Source organism: Ahaetulla prasina, chromosome 1 (assembly GCF_028640845.1).
Source record: "Ahaetulla prasina isolate Xishuangbanna chromosome 1, ASM2864084v1, whole genome shotgun sequence".
NCBI classification, from domain to species: domain Eukaryota; kingdom Metazoa; phylum Chordata; class Lepidosauria; order Squamata; family Colubridae; genus Ahaetulla; species Ahaetulla prasina.
In genome coordinates, this window is record NC_080539.1 from 135,273,294 (window position 1) to 135,295,186 (window position 21,893).

A 21,893-nucleotide genomic window follows, 5' to 3' on the forward strand; every position below is an offset into this window, starting at 1 on the left:
TATATTTTGTAATCCAATGCACACTTGGAGTTGAATCCTACTAAATTAAAGAGAATTGTTTAATTTTCATTGAATTGCTGTATTGATGCCAAATGACAGAGTAAGAAAGATCACTCTGTATATTTGAATCAGCTCTTAAAAAATTTTGAAGATAATTTTGTACAGGAATTCTCCTTGGTACTTCATTGTTCCCACATTTTATGTAAAATTCAACATTAATTATGAAGTAAATTTTAAAAAATCATTTATCCATGATAAATCAAGGGACCAGACTGAGGGGTCTAATTATATGAAAATGAGTCCAATAATAAGCTAGTAGGACTACCACTAATGCAACTCAGAGGACTTGTGTGGCTCAAACATTGTTATTTTGAAATCAGATCAAAGTGTAAAATCTGTGAACTAGCAAAGTCTATTGCCTTGCCCAGATTCCTTTTCTTGTTTCCTTTATAAATTCTGCTCCTGTGTAGCCATCTCTTTAATTAAAAGACCAACTAGGACTGGTCATTTATTCTGAGGGGACAGTACAGAAATGTGGGATGCACATGGTCTTTTAATCTGCCAAAATGTTAATTATTTCTGGTAGTGATAACAATGTATTTACAATTTAAAAAAGCAACAACCTTGCACGTATAATTAAATAAAATCCACAAATTATCAAACTTCATTTTAAAAAGCTCACATGAGGAACTCACCTTTGACCCTTCTCTTCCTGGGATTCCTGGGGGACCTCTTGGACCAGGATCTCCCTTAATGGCACAAAGACAATGGTAGAGGGATTTTTTTTTTTAAAAAAAAGTAGCCTTGGGGAAAGTATTCACACAGGACATAATACTGGATATACTTCCTGACTTCAACATCTTGCCTATGATAAGTCTCCAATATTGCATTTTCTCCTCTGAGAAAAACATTCTGATCAAAATATCAAAAGCCTTGGTGATCACCTTCTAATATAGATCTTGATAATGTGAAACAGAGCTTAAGGGAGTGTTGCCTTATTTTGGATTTTTGTTTATGAAGTGATAAATTGAAGAATATGTCAGGGTATATAGATTTAATAGCTGTAAGCTGATTCAATGGGAATGAGGCAGCAGTGTTACTGCCATTTTAAGAAGCTGGGTAAGAGCTGTATATATAAGGGGAGCCATTAGAGGGTGTCTCTCTTCTCCTCATGTTCTCTCTCATTGTGTATCTCATTGCTCTTGTGTCAGTAGCTGTATGATAAGGTATTTACCACATATAAGTCTGTATATATTTAGCTGTAGATAAAACCACTGTTAATTATCTAAAGGCTCTGAGTGCTGTGTTTTGCTCCTGGGTTTATTTATCTCATAATACTAGTCACACTGCCTAAACTCTGACAGGTTATGGGCCCAGTCCAGAGAGAAGGCCATAGTAACTAGTGAGCCTAGAGAGAAGAGAATCCCAGTGTGAGCTTGCACCAGAGTAGGTGGTTTAAATCGTGGTTAGCAGGCAGCATGCCCTCCGTCAGTGTAATGGGAGGAGGTTTCCTGGTTAATTACCTCTCCTGGAATGGAATAGCATTAAATGTTAAATTTAAGAACTATTTGTAAACAGGGCCTTCATTACTCAGGGAGCTTCTGTAAAAGTTGCTAAAACAAAACTTTAGATAACAAGACTTTGAAAATGCATGTATATGATACATGCAGAAAAAAACATTAGTCATTTTATATTTGTATAAACGAATACGATGTTTCAGTTTGGCATAGTGGTTAAGGCATCAGGCTAGAAACTGAGAGAATGTGAGGCACAAAGGTGACCTTGGGCCAGTCACTTTTTCTCAGCCCTAGGAAGGAGGCAATTGCAAAAAACTTCTGAAAAACCTTGCCAAGAAAACTGCAGGGTCACTAAGAATTGGCCATGATTGAATGAAAGGGGGTGGGGGAAGAAACGAAATCATCCTCCACACAGAAGAGGCACTAAAAATCACAGGCACATGAAACTCTTTACCCTAAATAATAAACAATGGGTTGACTTACCATTCATGGCTAATAAAAATAGTGGATGGTGAATTATGAATAATGAGGGCCATTGATGCAGATCTTCCATTGCTTTTAATCATTGTGCCATCTACTGTATATGACTAGCAGACCAGTGCATGCCAAAGACTGATAAGACTAAAAAGGATCCAAAACACCAAGACTACGAAAATGTGTTTTTAAAAAATGAGATAGAGTGGCTACAAAAAGGCAATTACCTTTAATAAAGTACTTATATCACCAAGGAGAGGAAGAGCAACCTGTAATTAAACACATTGTTAGATTGGTGCTTACATGAACCCAAAACAATTTTTTTTCTTTACTGCATTTGTTTATTCCATCTGTTCAGATAAACAGTGTATGATACTTACAAGGACGGTTTACTTGTATTAAAATTTAGCACTTGTTTTAAAGTTAATAAGGTATACAATTTGTCCCTATTTTTGACATTGGGAAAGATGATCAAAAATTGCATAACGCAATCTGAATTTAACCTGCTGTTATATACATTGCTGTGAGATTTTATTGTTATTTAAATGTATTATTTTCTTTTAATGCTGCTTTTCAGAACTCTATTGTTGATTTTATGGGCCAAACTGAATAACTTAGGGGAAGTATCTAGGAAAGTAATTCAGTTGCTAGATAATGCTCTTCATAATTAGCTAAAATCATGACATTAGAGTAAAACAGCAGTGTCCCCAAGGAGGCTGGCTTTCAATCATCTACTAAATTCTTATAAAACCTAAATAATTGTGCCCAAGGGAAAAAAGAAGAAAGAAAAAGAGAAATGAAGGCTAGTTGTTAAGCTCTAGTCTTTGCAATTTTGACCTGGATGATTGAGAATTTTCATAGACTGGAGCCTTATGAATGATGGTATACATAATTCAGTTGGGATGCCTATATTTATTTGTTTTGAAATTTATTTGAGGGATTGTTGGCCATTCTTGTTTTTCCTTATATTCACCTTTTCAATTTTTATATCTAAAGGTTTGGCTTTTTAGTCTAATAAGTGAGCTTCTTATTAAAACTATTCCCATGGGCAAGGCCACATGGTTACACAGCTTCCCTTTATGCTTTCAACTTGTGAAGCCCAGCATTGCTACTTTTCTTTCTGTTTTATCAGGACTGAGCCTGTAGGACAAGTCCTTGGTGGAAGGAAATAACTCTGCAATTGGACTATCTTAGCAGGAGGCAGTTTATGATTATTATTTTTTTAATAGAAGAAACCTTGGAAGAGATACATGCAAGGGAGATTTTACATTAGATAACATCCTCAAAAAAACTAGGGGTTGCAGAGAGGGTGAGGAAGAAATTAAGTCTGAAATTCTTCAGATTTTCCAATTTCTCTTTCTAACCCAAACCTGAATTATTCCAAACCCTGCCCAATTCTTGGGGGGTGGGGTGAGACAAGGAATTTGACATTCTACATAGCACTAATTCTTGCAGTTGTTCATATAATATAATATATCCAGGAGACCTTTAAAAGACAAGTTATGGGGTGAGTTTATATCTTCAGTTTATATCTTTTCTAGCAATGTAGGGATCATTTAAGGAATTGATTCAAAGATAATTTCAACCTTTCAAATGTAAATAATTGACTTTTATACATACATACATATACATATACATATACATACATACATACATACATACATATATATATATATGTCTGTCTATCTGTCTGTCTGTCTGTCTGTCTTGGCATATTCGGGTCTTTTCCCATGTAAGGTTGAGAGTATCTTGGCGACGTTTTGACGAGGTCTCACTCATCATCTTCAGGCTGCTGCTTTCGGCTTTGTGCTTCTGTGAGCAAAGCGTGGTCGGAGCTTCTGTGAGCAAACCACGCTTTGCTCACAGAAGCACAAAGCAGCACCAGCCTGAAGACGATGAGTGAGACCTCATCAAACGCTGCCAAGATACTCTCAACCTTACACGGAAAAGACCCAATATGCCAAGACTCATACTATACCCGTGAAAACCTACAAAAACACACACACACACACACACACACACACACACACACACACACACACACATATATATATATATATATATATATATATATATATATATATATATATATATTTGTGTTCGTCGGTTTTCACGGGTATAGGTATGTAGGTCTTGGCATATTCGGGTCTTTTCCCATGTAAGGTTGAGAGTATCTTGGAAATGTTTCGATGAGGTCTCACTCATCGTCTTCAGGCTGGTGCTTTCGGCTTCTTGATTCTGTGAGCAAAATGTGGTCAGAGCTGCCGTCTCTCTATAAATATTGGTGGGGAGGTGGGCAGTGTTGCTGTGAGCGGGTTGGTTGGCTGCGTGGTTGCATCTTGATTGGTAGATGGAGTGAGTGTTTGCAGATTGGTCGAGGGGGAGAGTGTTGCTGTGAGCGGGTTGGTTGGCTGTGTGGTTGCATCTTGATTGGTAGATGGAGTGGGTGTTTGCAGATTGGTCAGCTGCCTTGCAGCATCCTGTGTGGGTGTGGTCCTAGTCTTTTGTTCCTGAGCTTTGGTGTTGTGGCCTCTGGAGTTCTGTGATGTGATGTCTTAAGCAGATGGCTGTGATGCAGCATCCCGGGCCCTGGCCTGGCTCCGAGTCCGAGGTCCTGTCATGTGTTCCTGGCATGTGTCAGCTTGCTTTGTGTGGGGATCGGAGGAGGGCGCAGTAGCCAGAGGTGCCAGCACGGTCTGGCTTCTGGATATATATATACAGGTAGTCCTCAATTTACAACCATAATTGAACCCAACTTTCTGTTGCTAAGTGAGACAGTTGTTAAGTTAATTTTGCCCCATTTTATATTCTTTTTGCCAGTTGTTAAGTGAAGCACTGTAGTTATTAAGTTAGTAATGCAGTTGTTAAGTGAATCTGACTTCCCCATTGACTTTGCTTATCAGAAAATTACAAAAAATGATCGCACTTTTGGGACATGGGACATTTCAACTGCAACTCTCATAAAAATGAGTCAGTTGCCAAGCAGCTGAATTTTGATCAGGTGACCATGGGGTTGCTGCAACGGTTGTAAATGTGAAAAATGGTTATAGGTCACTTCTTTTCAGTGCCATTTTAACTTTCAACGGTCACTAAAGGAACGGTTGCAACTTAAGGGCTATCTGTATTCAAATTTTAGTGATTTTAGATACATTTGCCTTCAGTGTAAGAGAGTCGAGCTAGTTTATATACATACTGGATCACCTGGAGGGCCTGGGATTCCTGGCTTTCCATCTCGACCTGGAATACCCTAAATGTACATAAAAACAGGGCAGGGTTTGTTGTTATTGTACTGTTTCTGTTCAAGAAGATATTACTACCATATATTTATTAGTACTTACATCAAGGCCAGGAGTTCCAGGAGTCCCAGGTAATCCAGGAGGCCCTCTTGGTCCCTGTGGAAGGAACATTTGGAGCATCAGGTATTCAAGGAAGACTTCCACAATAAGCACAATAAAAGTATTGACCCAGATTTCTTATGAAATAACTTACTTGGAATCCTGGTGTCCCAGGAGGCCCTTTAAGACCCTGAAAAACAAAGCAATGAGTGAATACAATCATCATCTTCTTCTTCTTCATTGTCAAAAAGAAAAAGGTGGGTTATTATTGCTATTGAAAACTTGCCCAAGTAAAAAACCCACCCAGGATTTCAAAGAGATAGAGCTGAGCCTCATGTCTGGTTATTCATCAGCACAAATATATCACTTGAGGCTAAGATTCTTCTTAGCCAGTTCTGTTGATTTCAGCAGAATACAATATTGGAAATCATGATAGGAAGCTGCTTTCACCAGTCAGCTCATTGTTGAGCCTAGTTTAGTGCCATCCATCCATCCAGATTGATAATTGCCCTCAGGGATCTTAGTATGGAGTTTTTCTTGCTCTGCTTAGAGATTCTGCAAATCTTTGCAATGAGGCACTCTACTCTGAAGACATGGCTCCTTGTAAGTGGGGAAGGAGTAAATTTTTTTAACATCCATCCATATATATCCATCCATCTATGCATTCCTTTCATATGTCATCCCTATTAACATTTTACTGTTGAGTAAAACTTCTCAAAATATTGGTCAAAGCCCTCTGTGGGTTATTAGCAACTTAGAGGATGAATGATTAAACTCCACAGACAAAGCAGGAGAGCTATCAAAATACCTATAGCTCAGGCCATCTGTCAAAATCCTCTGCTAGCAGTTTTTTAAATTATTATTTACTTAGCTATTACTTATTTACGAGGGAAGGTTACAGAAATTCATCCTTTCTTTTAGGAGGTTCTGGAATTTAAGAACTCTTGCTGAAAAGAGCAGTTTACTATCTGATTTAAGACTTAAATGCAAATGTAAAATATACAAAATATGACATTCATAACTGTATAAAATAACTAAGAATTCCCCCCCCAAAAAAAAACTACTCCTTTTCAAGTGACATGCTTGGGAGAATAATATGACCCAAAGGCATCTTTATCCCTAAGTAGGTATGTGCAGAACTGTGCTTCTGGCTTAGTTGCACTCTGGAAAGAGACAGGAACAATTGCCTTGCTAGGCAGCAATATATAATTCCTTTCTCTCTATTCCCTTGACAGTCACAAAACCCAAACAGCAACAATTCTATTTAGCCATTCTATTCAGACATGCTAGCAAGTGCAGTAGTGGGATCAGCCAAGACCCATTTTATCATTTCTTTACAGAGGAAAAGAAAAATACACACACAAAATCATATATTACAGGTAGAGCTGCCATCCGTGTTGCATCTATCAAGCAAATACAGAATGACATCCATATTAATAATAGGGTGAAAGGAGCACAAAACAAAATTTATACTTACAGGTAGTCCTGGGGTTCCATTCCCTGCTGACCCTATCTCTCCTGGAGGACCTTGCACTCCAGGGAGCCCTCTTTCTCCCTGATAAAAGAACAAACCTTTGTTTTTTTAAAAATCTTTGAATCAAAGCATAACTCCAAACAATTAAAACACAGGATCAGAATAGGCTTTCCTTACCTTAGGCCCTCGTGGACCTATTGGCCCAGGAATGCCAGCTAATCCCTAAAATAGGGAAAAAAGATGAAGAAAGTTTTGTATATTAGGGCAGAATGAGACCACACAAGCAATTCTGGATGCCCCAAGAAAGGTGAATGAAAATCTTTTGCTTCGTGAATTGTATTGGGTGCCAGTTTGCTTTTGTGTCCAGTTGAATGAGTTGGTTGTGACCTATAAATCCCTACATGACACAGGTTCAGGTTACTTATGGGAATCATCTTTTTTCCAATACATCAACCCATCTGTCTGGCAGAGAAGGTATGAAGGTAACTTTACCTGGTGGGGTGTAAAAAGACAGCTTTCTCTGCCCTTTCCCCTGCCATATGGAATATTCTCCCCCCGGAACTGAGACATGTTTCCAACTCTTATGGCCTTCCAGGAAGGAATTAAAACATGGCTCTGCTCATTTGGGGAGCTAAGAGGAAAACAGAGCTGTGGCGCTGGTTGGTGCCCTGAGAGCCCTCCTTCACCTTTTGAACTAGTTTATAACAAATCTTAATCATCCTTGCCTCATTTTAAATTCTAAATTTTCTAATTTAAGTTTTATATGCTGTTTTTATATTTTAACATTTATTGCACACTGCTCACAGACTCTCCCTGGGGAAGATGGGCAGTTCAAAAATGTGAAACAAACAAACAAACAAATAAATAAATATATTTTTGTGTAATTAGGAAATAATAAGAATTCTTAAATTGACAGGAAAAAATTCAATTTAAGACACAGGTGTCCTATTGTGCAAAACCAAATAAGATATCTTATAATGATAATTATTCACTTCTGTTTTAGTTTCACAATAATTGATGAGATAATTATTTATGAAAAGTAACAAAGGGAATCATGGTGGGGGAAGACTAGAAATGTGTAGAATTGAATAACTTACAAAATTGAGTTATCTGCAGCTGTTTGCCTCAGAGAGATCTTTTCAAAAAGCTCATTACTTATGGCTCTGAGCCATACAAGCACATCTTTGAAAATACTTAGTGCTAGGTAAAAGAACAATGAGTATTGTGTTTATGGAAATTCTCAATCATCCAGGTCATGGCTATCCCAAAGGAGCTTTGGGACATCAAAAGGCAATGCAAAGGAAATGTTGTATGGACATGGTGGAAGAAAGGATGATTTGCAAGAATAGAAAGGTAGGGAGAGATATAATAAATAGTGTTGGTGAAAACTAGTTTTAGCTAGGTTTCCTTTTGTGTCCAGTTGAATGAGTTGGTTGTGACCTATAAATCCCTACATGACACAGGTTCAGGTTACTTATGGGAATCATCTTTTTTCCAATACATCAACCCATCTGTCTGGCAGAGAAGGTATGAAGGTAACTTTACCTGGTGGGGTGTAAAAAGACAGCTTTCTCTGCCCTTTCCCCTGCCATATGGAATATTCTCCCCCCGGAACTGAGACATGTTTCCAACTCTTATGGCCTTCCAGGAAGGAATTAAAACATGGCTCTGCTCATTTGGGGAGCTAAGAGGAAAACAGAGCTGTGGCGCTGGTTGGTGCCCTGAGAGCCCTCCTTCACCTTTTGAACTAGTTTATAACAAATCTTAATCATCCTTGCCTCATTTTAAATTCTAAATTTTCTAATTTAAGTTTTATATGCTGTTTTTATATTTTAACATTTATTGCACACTGCTCACAGACTCTCCCTGGGGAAGATGGGCAGTTCAAAAATGTGAAACAAACAAACAAACAAATAAATAAATATATTTTTGTGTAATTAGGAAATAATAAGAATTCTTAAATTGACAGGAAAAAATTCAATTTAAGACACAGGTGTCCTATTGTGCAAAACCAAATAAGATATCTTATAATGATAATTATTCACTTCTGTTTTAGTTTCACAATAATTGATGAGATAATTATTTATGAAAAGTAACAAAGGGAATCATGGTGGGGGAAGACTAGAAATGTGTAGAATTGAATAACTTACAAAATTGAGTTATCTGCAGCTGTTTGCCTCAGAGAGATCTTTTCAAAAAGCTCATTACTTATGGCTCTGAGCCATACAAGCACATCTTTGAAAATACTTAGTGCTAGGTAAAAGAACAATGAGTATTGTGTTTATGGAAATTCTCAATCATCCAGGTCATGGCTATCCCAAAGGAGCTTTGGGACATCAAAAGGCAATGCAAAGGAAATGTTGTATGGACATGGTGGAAGAAAGGATGATTTGCAAGAATAGAAAGGTAGGGAGAGATATAATAAATAGTGTTGGTGAAAACTAGTTTTAGCTAGGTTTCCTTTTTCTTTTGTCATGCTTTTGAATTCTTTGACATATTATTTCTTTCTCCTTTCTGTACTCCGCAAAACATTGTTTGCAATGCAATGCTGGTAATTCCACTTGCGATTGGAATTCTTCTGGTTGACCTCATAGTGTTTTCTGCAATAGAATACTTAATGGTACTTACCGGTTTTCCTGGAAGATTTAATCCTGGAGGTCCTGTGTCACCTTTAGAACCTGGAGGCCCAGGTGGGCCTATTATTCCACCAGAGTCTCCCTATGTAATATAGATCAAAACAATGTTAATTTGATAGAAAGTTACAAGAGCCAGATTAATGTATCATATTTAAATTAACTGAATTATTTTATCTCCACATTCTTCCTGCATTGTCAAACCACTTGTCAACATAGGTAGCACCACCTCTGACTGACCCCACCCCATCTATTCTCTGCCTCACAAGTCCCAGTTGATCAGGAGGAAATGGGGATTTTGCAGTAACCTTCCTCTGGAGTGAGGAGGGAATGGAAATTATGTAGTATTCTTCCCCTGCTATGCCCACCAAGCCACACCCACAGAACCGGTAGTAAAAAACTGAAACCCACCACTGATGACCATGCCTTGCTTTGCTAGAAAGTCCACTCCCAAAATGAATAAAAATCAAAGTGATAAGACAAAGTGATGGCTGATGCTAGACAAGAAGTAGATTTAATTTCATTTTTTAAAAAATCAACTTCCAATAAATGTAATAATTTTCTATTAATTTTATTGTAACCATTAAAATTACAGTATGGTGGAAATTTTTGGAGTGCTCCTTTTAAACATATAGACAACTGAATGAAGTCAGATATTACTTTTGCTCTCTTCAGTTGATAGGTACTAAACTATCCCAAAATTTACCATTCAATTTGCCTCAGTTTAAAAATATTCAATGCAGTCATTTTTTTTTACAACAAATAAGATAGCAAAATATAGAATACTGAACCTATCTGAGGTGGACAAGATAAAACTCATACAGTAACTGGAACAGATATATTGAAAATACATGCAATTATTTGATATTGATTTAAAAATTACCTTTTCTCCTTTAATCCCTGGTTTTCCAGGTATTCCATGTTCTCCTGGTAAACCCTAGTTAATTAAAAAGAAAAGTATGTTGTCTTAGACTTTATAGTTAATTATCTATTAAAAGAGGAGTAATTCTGGAAAAAATACTTCTAATATATAGTGGACTTCATTAAAATTTTCCTTTCTTGTAATGACAGGCACAATTCAAAGAATATAAATTCCATTAAAAATATTTATGCTGTATAAAACAATGGAAGAAGAAGAATTATGTTTATCTGTGGCTTAGGAAAGTGGAAGATTAGCAAGATGGTTTCCATACATTTATATATTATGCAGCAAGGCAAATATAATTGTTTAGCATACAGTATTTAAGAGAAAAAGAATTGACTAAAAGATTGAAATCTGAGACAAGTAAACCATTAACTAATATTTAAGGTGTCAAAGAAAGTAAAGTGTGTCATCTTTATACATTATTTATCTCTATCTATCTATCTATCTATCTGTCTGTCTGTCTGTCTGTCTGTCTGTCTATCATCTATCTAATCACCGGAAATAGCAAAATGTGTCATACGAATTTACCAGAGAAAAAGGAATTATTTCCACTATAAGAAGAACACTTTTATTTCATTTCTGTGTAAGGTGAAACTCACAAACTTTGATTTCTTGTTGAAATCATTTATATATGCATAGGAATGTTAAAGAAACTAGTTCATCATATGAGGAAAAAAACTATGTTTCATCCTCTTACAATGAACCCAGAATAGCATACCAAGATATGTGTACCTCACTGTTTTTAAAATTTGTGTAAAATAGACTAGTGTGGTAACGTTTCACTCACCTAAAATTTCTGAGTGAATTTCATGAGTTTCTGAATTCAACTTATCTTGGCAGCTACAACCTCATAATCCATTTCTACAGATGATGAACTAGGAAGTCTAAAAACAAAATCTCTTTCTGAGATTGACTCCTCTTGGAACTGTAGCTAACATAAAAAATAATGGTGAGACAATTGAGAAGATATGGCCTTTAGACCCAGCTCAAAGGCTGTAACACCTGAGAAGTATCTTAATTAAATGAGTAATGCTTAATTATTCAGAGGCTGAGCTGTGACCGATCATCACATGTATGAATCATACATGTGAACTCCATATAAATATATTTATACAGGGAATCACAAATTTATATAAGAAAATAGGGCAGGAATGCGATTCAAGGAAATGAAAGAAAGTCTCTGGGCTTGGAAATGAATGCAACAAATGGAGCAGGAAAAGGAACAACAGGTCTAAAGGCCAGATGAACCCAAGACTGAATTTGGCATGTACATGCTGAATCCAATATCAAAAGAAAAAGGCAGCTACATAAATTCAAGGATAGTTATACAATTCAAATAAATAACACAGAGAGATCAAAAGCTTGAGTGTGGGAAGTGAAAAATCTGAAAAAAAGTGAAAAAACATCTTAGCAATGTGATTGCACAGAAAGAAATGAATATTTCAAAGTTATGTATTTAAGAAGCACTTTTTCATTTAGAAGATAATGTGTAAAGGGAAAAAAATCGTGATAAGCGATACCAGAAATATAGAAGTAGGACATTTCAGAATTTGTCTACTATTCCTGCCAGAAGTAAGAATTGGCCTCATGGCTTGTGTTACTGGAGTAGTGAATAGGTAGTAGATGAAAGGAAGTTGACCTGAAAACCAGGTAAGTGTTTGCATATACTTGGAGTTACATAAAATCAGTTTTAATTAATCACTAATGGATAGGCATAAGCCATTTAATATTGGTTTTCCATCTGCCAAGCAACAAACTGGGGATCTTAGCAACATTCAAGCCTCTAGCTGCATTCTTCTGGAAAAAATGTTTTTTGAACCAAAGTGCTAATAAAAATAGGCCAATCTATATTTATACTGTAAACTGTTAAAATAATGATTAAGGCTGACCTTCTTAGTAACAGTACAAAGACACAGAAATAGAATAGTATATTCATAACTACCCAAAGGTATAGCCATAAAGCTACTGAGACCTTCTACAATTTTACAGGATCACTAGCCGTTGTTGTGGTGATATAAAGACTGTCTGCCTTAGTGATTTATTACCACACTTGATGGGATGAGTGAAAGTGTGAAACCATAAATTGTTATCATGGAACACCTCAGTATGCCTGGTTCTAAATCTTTGCACATTGATTACTTCTCTCACATACCTTGTAAAAGGAGAACACCAACAATTTAATATTATTGGTTAATATTTTACTTGAATAATTCTTACAAAGAGAAGTATGATACTTGCCATTTCTCCTGAAGATCCTCTGGGGCCAGGTGGTCCTGGAAATCCCTAAAACATTATGATAAGTATGAAATTTTTAAGAAAGGGAGAGAAATAAAAATAACCCTCCATATATTTATACTGTTTTTTTTAATAAAAGGTTATATTTGAAGAAAATACATGAAAATGCTAGCTTCTGAATAACAGATATAAAATTCTGTACTGTTTAAAGATACAAAAAATCAATATACTGAAATTGGCACCAAAATAGTCTAATATTCTGAATTTGCTAATGTCTACATGCAAAAGGGAAAAACACTGTTCTAACTAGAAGACTACCTGATTTCCAGAAGCCACACCACTACATGTAACAGAAAATGTAATACAGGTAAGTCCTCATTTAGTGAGTGCCTTGTTTAGCAATGATTCAGTTACTATAGTAATTAAAAAGTAACTTTTAACCAATCCTTGCATTATGACCTACACAAATCTGTTAAAGAAAGTAACACTGAAATGAAATCATAGAATCATGACGTTTCACTTAGCAATTGCTTCGCTTAATGAGCTGCTGGTTACTAAACTAGGACTATCAGAGCAGGAGTGTCAAACTCGCATTGTCACAGCGGCGTCATGTGATGTATCATGACTTCCCCCCTTCACTAAACCAGGCATGGGTGTGGTCAGTGTGTGACACAACTGGCCTGCAGGTTGTGAGTTTGACAGCCCTGATCTAGACTTAGGTGTTCCTCTATGTCTGAACTCTAAATTCAAGGATAGTTATACAATTCAAATAAATAACACAGAGAGATCAAAAGCTTGAGTGTGGGAAGTGAAAAATCTGAAAAAAAGTGAAAAAACATCTTAGCAATGTGATTGCACAGAAAGAAATGAATATTTCAAAGTTATGTATTTAAGAAGCACTTTTTCATTTAGAAGATAATGTGTAAAGGGAAAAAAATCGTGATAAGCGATACCAGAAATATAGAAGTAGGACATTTCAGAATTTGTCTACTATTCCTGCCAGAAGTAAGAATTGGCCTCATGGCTTGTGTTACTGGAGTAGTGAATAGGTAGTAGATGAAAGGAAGTTGACCTGAAAACCAGGTAAGTGTTTGCATATACTTGGAGTTACATAAAATCAGTTTTAATTAATCACTAATGGATAGGCATAAGCCATTTAATATTGGTTTTCCCATCTGCCAAGCAACAAACTGGGGATCTTAGCAACATTCAAGCCTCTAGCTGCATTCTTCTGGAAAAAATGTTTTTTGAACCAAAGTGCTAATAAAAATAGGCCAATCTATATTTATACTGTAAACTGTTAAAATAATGATTAAGGCTGACCTTCTTAGTAACAGTACAAAGACACAGAAATAGAATAGTATATTCATAACTACCCAAAGGTATAGCCATAAAGCTACTGAGACCTTCTACAATTTTACAGGATCACTAGCCGTTGTTGTGGTGATATAAAGACTGTCTGCCTTAGTGATTTATTACCACACTTGATGGGATGAGTGAAAGTGTGAAACCATAAATTGTTATCATGGAACACCTCAGTATGCCTGGTTCTAAATCTTTGCACATTGATTACTTCTCTCACATACCTTGTAAAAGGAGAACACCAACAATTTAATATTATTGGTTAATATTTTACTTGAATAATTCTTACAAAGAGAAGTATGATACTTGCCATTTCTCCTGAAGATCCTCTGGGGCCAGGTGGTCCTGGAAATCCCTAAAACATTATGATAAGTATGAAATTTTAAGAAAGGGAGAGAAATAAAAATAACCCTCCATATATTTATACTGTTTTTTTTAATAAAGGGTTATATTTGAAGAAAATACATGAAAATGCTAGCTTCTGAATAACAGATATAAAATTCTGTACTGTTTAAAGATACAAAAAATCAATATACTGAAATTGGCACCAAAATAGTCTAATATTCTGAATTTGCTAATGTCTACATGCAAAAGGGAAAAACACTGTTCTAACTAGAAGACTACCTGATTTCCAGAAGCCACACCACTACATGTAACAGAAAATGTAATACAGGTAAGTCCTCATTTAGTGAGTGCCTTGTTTAGCAATGATTCAGTTACTATAGTAATTAAAAAGTAACTTTTAACCAATCCTTGCATTATGACCTACACAAATCTGTTAAAGAAAGTAACACTGAAATGAAATCATAGAATCATGACGTTTCACTTAGCAATTGCTTCGCTTAATGAGCTGCTGGTTACTAAACTAGGACTATCAGAGCAGGAGTGTCAAACTCGCATTGTCACAGCGGCGTCATGTGATGTATCATGACTTCCCCCCTTCACTAAACCAGGCATGGGTGTGGTCAGTGTGTGACACAACTGGCCTGCAGGTTGTGAGTTTGACAGCCCTGATCTAGACTTAGGTGTTCCTCTATGTCTGAACTCTAAATTCAAGGATCCTTTTGTCAATTGCTGAGATGAAAAAGGAAACTAAATCTCCAGACTGATCATGGATTAGCTGGAGATTTCTTTTCAATTTTTAAGAAACATGGGGAATAGGAAGTGATGGAATTTATCCAGTACAGGTAGTCCTCAACGTATGACTGCAATTGAGCCCAGAATTTATGTTGCTAAGTGAGAAATTTGTTAAGTGAGTTTTGCCCCATTTTATGACCTTCCTTACCACATTTGTTAAGTGAATTACTACAGTTGTTAAATTAATAACCTAGTTGTTAAGTGAATCTGGCTTCCCATTGATTTTACTTGTCAGAAGGTCCCAAAAGGTGATCACATGACTCTGGGACTCTGGAACCATCATAATTATGAGTCAGTTGCCAAGCTTCTGAATTTTTACCACATGACCATGGGAATGTTACAACCGTCATAACTGTAAAAAATCATCATAGGTCACTTTTTCAGGACTGTTGTAACTCCAAATGGTCATTAAATGAACTGCTGTAAATAGAGGACTACCTGTATTAATTTTCAGAAGCTGTCCTCACACTTCTCCACTTTATGAGGAAAAATGGGTATTAAACAAAAAAGGCTTTTCAGCTGTAGTATCATTCTTATAAAATGTTCATGCCATGGAGCCATTTCTGCCTCTGAAATTGATGCCTCCCTGCATGTAATCTAGTAATCTCTAATAATATGGCTGACATTGAATTTATTATTTCAACCTGATGTCATATTTTTTGTGCATTTTTATAAAACAATTTCAGTTTTATTTTAATTGGTGAGTTTTCTGTTAACTACCTGTGACTACGTATGCAAACTGAAGGTTAAAATACACATTATTCTGTAAATAGAATGAAATAAAATGAATTTTCTTCATTTTGGGAAGAAGTAGCATTCTAAACTTCAGTTTGGGGTGGAAAATCTGTGGGCCTCCAAATATTGCTGAAATACATGGCATTATTGGATGGCATATTTGGTTACTGTAGTTTAGCAGAACACTTCTCTTGATAAACTTTGAGGATTTCTGGAGGAGTTATGACAATTTAAAAGATTGTAGGAGAATAAAGTTGTCACTATCTTTAAAAAGTCGAATGAGAAAAGCTTGGAAAATATAGGTATCGATATTGAACAACAATCTCAAAGGTATTTCCAACTGTGCAATTATATAAACATATGTTCAATTACAATCAGGTTGGATTTTAAAACTGTTATGGAAGATCATTATGAAATTTTATACATTTGCTATATTATTTCAACTATTATCAGATTGAATTTTTAAAATGCTAGTAGGAATACTATGAACATTTATATATTTTAAATATATTTTGGCATTTTGTACAGGTGTAGTTAGGAAACATACAGAGACAGAAACATACAGGAGTTTAATTCATTCATAGGACAACAAAACTGGCTATCAATGGTTCCCATTACTGAATTGTAAGAGAAATTCATACACTGTTCATTGAATATAATTTACATACCGGAGGTCCTGGATTTCCAATAGACCCTGGAAGACCAGGCTCTCCTACTTCGCCCTAAAACAACATTTTAAGAAAGATAACTTATAAATCTTTAGAAATGAAACTGTAGAGTTGATAAGTATATATACTAATGACACACTGCAGTATGTTTCTAATGTCTATAGATCAATTTTATTCTAAAAATGGATGTGAAATCACTTGCAAGCCAAATAGTTTAACTCCTGAACCTGTTGGTATAATTTCTTTGCAATATGTTCCCAATGGTGATATACTAGTGGATGATTTCTATTTACATACAGCAGCGTATCCACTTATGTAAAAGTGGCCCTTGTGATCCATGGCTTTGCATAAATGTGGATGACAAATCAAGATCAAGACAAGCTTATTATCTATGGTAAAGGCTTTTGTGTATCTTCCGTTTTTGGTTTGTAGTTCTGCTTATAAGATAACTTTTGAAGTGTTTTCTTTGCAAATGTTACATGTGTACTTTTGTCCAGAACGTGTTATCTAAAAGTGGTATCATCAATTAGTCATAGTTCCCATATGGCTAAAATTTAGCTTTTGGGAACTACTATAAGCATAGGGAACATGCCCCAGAATAAGGATAATATTGGATATAATTCATCACTTTCACTGGAAGTAACCATGATCAATAAGTATCATCAGAAGAAAAGAATCCTTGAGCATTTGCTCAGATCAGTAATTAAGGAACTGTCATTCCTGCACAAATACTTCTAGAGCAAATAAATGCTTTGATCTGTAAATTTGGCAAGATGAAATTAATTTATATTACATTATAATTGAATTACATAAAGTAGTGATAACAAATTCAGCCGCCAAATCTGTCAGATGTATATACCTTATAGGTATAAGGCCTATACATTTAAAATCCAAGGCACAGAGTTCCATGGATGAAAACAATATAATTTCACAAATATTGGCATAACTGGAATCTAAGCATAGATCCTTATGCAAATGTCTCATTGAAAAAAAATATATATGAAAGAATGCAAGTGCAACCAATAGGTAGGTCATGAACTGATTTCTCCAAGTTATGGATCTCCTCCAGAGATAATTGTCCAAACTAGATTACACCCTATCTTCCTATAATTGCAATTACTTGGGTATGTTGATAACACATCAAGATCAAGACAACCTTATTATCTATGGTAAAGGCTTTTGTGTATCTTCCGTTTTTGGTTTGTAGTTCTGCTTATAAGATAACTTTTGAAGTGTTTTCTTTGCAAATGTTACATGTGTACTTTTGTCCAGAACGTGTTATCTAAAAGTGGTATCATCAATTAGTCATAGTTCCCATATGGCTAAAATTTAGCTTTTGGGAACTACTATAAGCATAGGGAACATGCCCCAGAATAAGGATAATATTGGATATAATTCATCACTTTCACTGGAAGTAACCATGATCAATAAGTATCATCAGAAGAAAAGAATCCTTGAGCATTTGCTCAGATCAGTAATTAAGGAACTGTCATTCCTGCACAAATACTTCTAGAGCAAATAAATGCTTTGATCTGTAAATCTGGCAAGATGAAATTAATTTATATTACATTATAATTGAATTACATAAAGTAGTGATAACAAATTCAGCCGCCAAATCTGTCAGATGTATATACCTTATAGGTATAAGGCCTATACATTTAAAATCCAAGGCACAGAGTTCCAAAGATGAAAACAATATAATTTCACAAATATTTGCATAACTGGAATCTAAGCATAGATCCTTATGCAAATGTCTCATCTGAAAAAAAATATATATGAAAGAATGCAAGTGCAACCAATAGGTAGGTCATGAACTGATTTCTCCAAGTTATGGATCTCCTCCAGAGATAATTGTCCAAACTAGATTACACCCTATCTTCCTATAATTGCAATTACTTGGGTATGTTGATAACACACAAACTTCACATTTTATCTACAAAGAAATTCTAAATGTATTGTTAAGTATTAGAAATACTTACAGTTTCCTGTAAACATAAAGGGAATTTTGAGCTGTACTTACTGAATCCCCCTTTTCTCCTTTTTCAGAAGATTCTCCCTGTGACAGAATACAAATTAAACAATTTTTAAAAATCAGGACACTTTTACTCAAATCCAGATTTATTCTCTGTTTCTAAAGGTTTTGGCAAGAATGAAACCCATTTTTAATTTCCAGAAATTCCATATAAAAAATAAGCTAAACAATCATAACTATCAATAGCAATTGATTACTTACTTTTTCTCCTTTTGCACCTTTTAATCCCTTTTCATCTCGAAGACTCTTTCCCAAAAAAGAAAATAAAGATAAATTCTTTCTAATTTGTTAACAAATTAGAGATCAATTTCCCCAAATCTTCTTCATAATGGTTATCTAATATTCCTTTCATGAGCAATTTACACTATATAATTGCAGTCTAAATACTGAGGAATCATATTTAGAATAGCAATATATGCATCTCTGCATTTCCGAATGAATGTAGCTGGCATATTTCAAATTACTTCGAATTGAAAAACTGTTTTAAAAGTCAAGGGTAACATGCCAACAGAGTTCAGTATTGCTCAGTCTCGAAATATAAATGTGTATATGTAAGTATATGATATGCAATAATTGTGTGGGAAGGGAAGGGTTGTATGAATGATATATTGGTTCAAAGTGTGGTGCCCTGGATGGAGTAACCTACTTTGCAGAATAACTTCTATATTGATTGCTGATTATCTTTTCTGTTCAATTCAAACTGGTAATGTTTTTCTATAAGGTACAACAACTATAACTCACTCCCACTTACTTTGGGACTGTCTTGTTTGATTAGAAGCCACCTATCCTGTGTGATCATTCGATAGGGGTTGTTCAGGATCCTCACCCTATGGGAAACCAAGGAGATCAGGGACCAGAGGCAAACCATCTTTGTGGTGGCACTGACACTATGGAAGAGCTTAGCTTCTCATTCATTTTTGGCATTTGGAAAAATGAACAATCTTATCCTGTTTAATAGGTATTTATGAGTTAATGGTGATGATAATGGTGCCTTTTGTTTTGTCTGAATCTGAATATTATTCAGTGTTGTTGCTGTCACAGTTGTATGAAAGGAGATTAAAAGATGCTAGGATTTTGTGTTGTATATAGTCTATATACTCCTTGCAACTGGGTAGCATACAAATTCATGTAATAAAAATTATGAATATATGTATGTGTGTGTCGAGTTCGGCTGGCAACCCTGACAACACGGACTCAACAGTGTGTATAGAATAGAATAGAATAGAATAGAATTTTATTGGCCAAGTGTGATTGGACACACAAGGAATTTGTCTTGGTGCATATGCTCTCAGTGTACATAAAAGAAAAGATACGTTCATCAAGGTATAAATACGTATAAATAACATAACATAATAACAAAACATAACATATTGGCAATTGATTTCAAAGTATTACATTCATTTAATCTTTCTTCCTGGCATTTTCGCTTTGAGAAGTCTGGTTCTGTATGTATCTATGTTTTGTGCATATGTGCACTCTCTCCCCCATGTGTACAATATATACATGGTTTTCATGCACATATTTGTTATATATATTTTTTAATCTCCCAAATTGATTTCAGTTAAAACTGATACCTTTAATTGTCATGCTAGGTAAATCAGATTACAGTATAAACTATTTTTAAGAATATTAATAAATTTTCCTATCTGATCTTCCTGTGAATAATAATCATGTGGGTGTAACAGTTTTTAAAATTCAGGGGTGTTTTTCTTTTAGGTAGTTGCAACCTGAAACCCTGGTTCCAGCAAGTCTAAGTACTTAAAACTGAAGTTTAGACTGGTAAATCATCTTCCTAAATACTAAACTTAGTGCTTCTTTTCTGGAAAGCTGTTTGCTTGAGAATAAATCATTAAATATTTTGCATTGGACAGCTGAAGGAGTGTATTTGTACACTACATGAGGGTTAAAAGATGATTAATTTCTTGAAGGCGAAACAGCTGGCCCCCATGTTTTGCCAGAAGATATTAACTGGGAAACATGATAAGGCATAGGAATTTGAAAGGTCTTATAATTGTAAGAAACATGAATCTGGCAGACAGATGCATATCATATCCTGAGGACCTCAACTCGGGTTCATGTCACCTGCCACAAACTTAATCTTAAATAGAAATTAAGAGGCTACCAAAATATGCAAAATATACCAAGAATGATTGCAAGAAGTAAGTTATACATAACGAAGAAAAAAAATGCTTGGATATAATTAATTTTCTAGGCACAAAAGATTAAGAAAAACTGAAACATGGCAGTTCAATCTATTGCTCAGTCTCGAAATATAAATGTGTATATGTAAGTATATGATATGCAATAATTGTGTGGGAAGGGAAGGGTTGTATGAATGATATATTGGTTCAAAGTGTGGTGCCCTGGATGGAGTAACCTACTTTGCAGAATAACTTCTATATTGATTGCTGATTATCTTTTCTGTTCAATTCAAACTGGTAATGTTTTTCTATAAGGTACAACAACTATAACTCACTCCCACTTACTTTGGGACTGTCTTGTTTGATTAGAAGCCACCTATCCTGTGTGATCATTCGATAGGGGTTGTTCAGGATCCTCACCCTATGGGAAACCAAGGAGATCAGGGACCAGAGGCAAACCATCTTTGTAGTGGCACTGACACTATGGAAGAGCTTAGCTTCTCATTCATTTTTGGCATTTGGAAAAATGAACAATCTTATCCTGTTTAATAGGTATTTATGAGTTAATGGTGATGATAATGGTGCCTTTTGTTTTGTCTGAATCTGAATACTATTCAGTGTTGTTGCTGTCACAGTTGTATGAAAGGAGATTAAAAGATGCTAGGATTTTGTGTTGTATATAGTCTATATACTCCTTGCAACTGGGTAGCATACAAATTCATGTAATAAAAATTATGAATATATGTATGTGTGTGTGTCGAGTTCGGCTGGCAACCCTGACGGATCCCCTGGGCGGCCAGGAACATCTGGAATGTAGAATAGAATAGAATAGAATTTTATTGGCCAAGTGTGATTGGACACACAAGGAATTTGTCTTGGTGCATATGCTCTCAGTGTACGGACTCAACAGTGTGTATAAATAACATAACATAATAACAAAACATAACATATTGGCAATTGATTTCAAAGTATTACATTCATTTAATCTTTCTTCCTGGCATTTTCGCTTTGAGAAGTCTGGTTCTGTATGTATCTGTGTTTTGTGCATATGTGCACTCTCTCCCCCATGTGTACAATATATACATGGTTTTCATGCACATATTTGTTATATATATATTTTAATCTCCCAAATTGATTTCAGTTAAAACTGATACCTTTAATTGTCATGCTAGGTAAATCAGATTACAGTATAAACTATTTTTAAGAATATTAATAAGTTTTCCTA

At 35.3% G+C, this 21,893-nt stretch overlaps 1 protein-coding gene across 1 annotated transcript in view; it reads right to left on the reverse strand.

Annotated features, from left to right (window-relative positions):
• The window catches only part of COL19A1 (collagen type XIX alpha 1 chain), a 192,880-nt gene that overhangs the window by 42,216 nt on the left and 128,771 nt on the right, over nucleotides 1-21,893 (reverse strand). The window contains exons 16-28 of the mRNA XM_058176483.1: nucleotides 18,729-18,773; nucleotides 18,516-18,551; nucleotides 16,496-16,549; nucleotides 12,597-12,641; nucleotides 10,317-10,370; nucleotides 9,429-9,518; nucleotides 6,978-7,022; nucleotides 6,804-6,881; nucleotides 5,481-5,516; nucleotides 5,330-5,383; nucleotides 5,185-5,238; nucleotides 2,219-2,260; nucleotides 696-749 (exon numbers count right to left, since the gene is read on the reverse strand). Coding sequence (XP_058032466.1) covers nucleotides 696-749; nucleotides 2,219-2,260; nucleotides 5,185-5,238; nucleotides 5,330-5,383; nucleotides 5,481-5,516; nucleotides 6,804-6,881; nucleotides 6,978-7,022; nucleotides 9,429-9,518; nucleotides 10,317-10,370; nucleotides 12,597-12,641; nucleotides 16,496-16,549; nucleotides 18,516-18,551; nucleotides 18,729-18,773 — 687 coding nt within the window. The remainder of the gene's footprint in view (nucleotides 1-695; nucleotides 750-2,218; nucleotides 2,261-5,184; nucleotides 5,239-5,329; nucleotides 5,384-5,480; nucleotides 5,517-6,803; nucleotides 6,882-6,977; nucleotides 7,023-9,428; nucleotides 9,519-10,316; nucleotides 10,371-12,596; nucleotides 12,642-16,495; nucleotides 16,550-18,515; nucleotides 18,552-18,728; nucleotides 18,774-21,893) is intronic.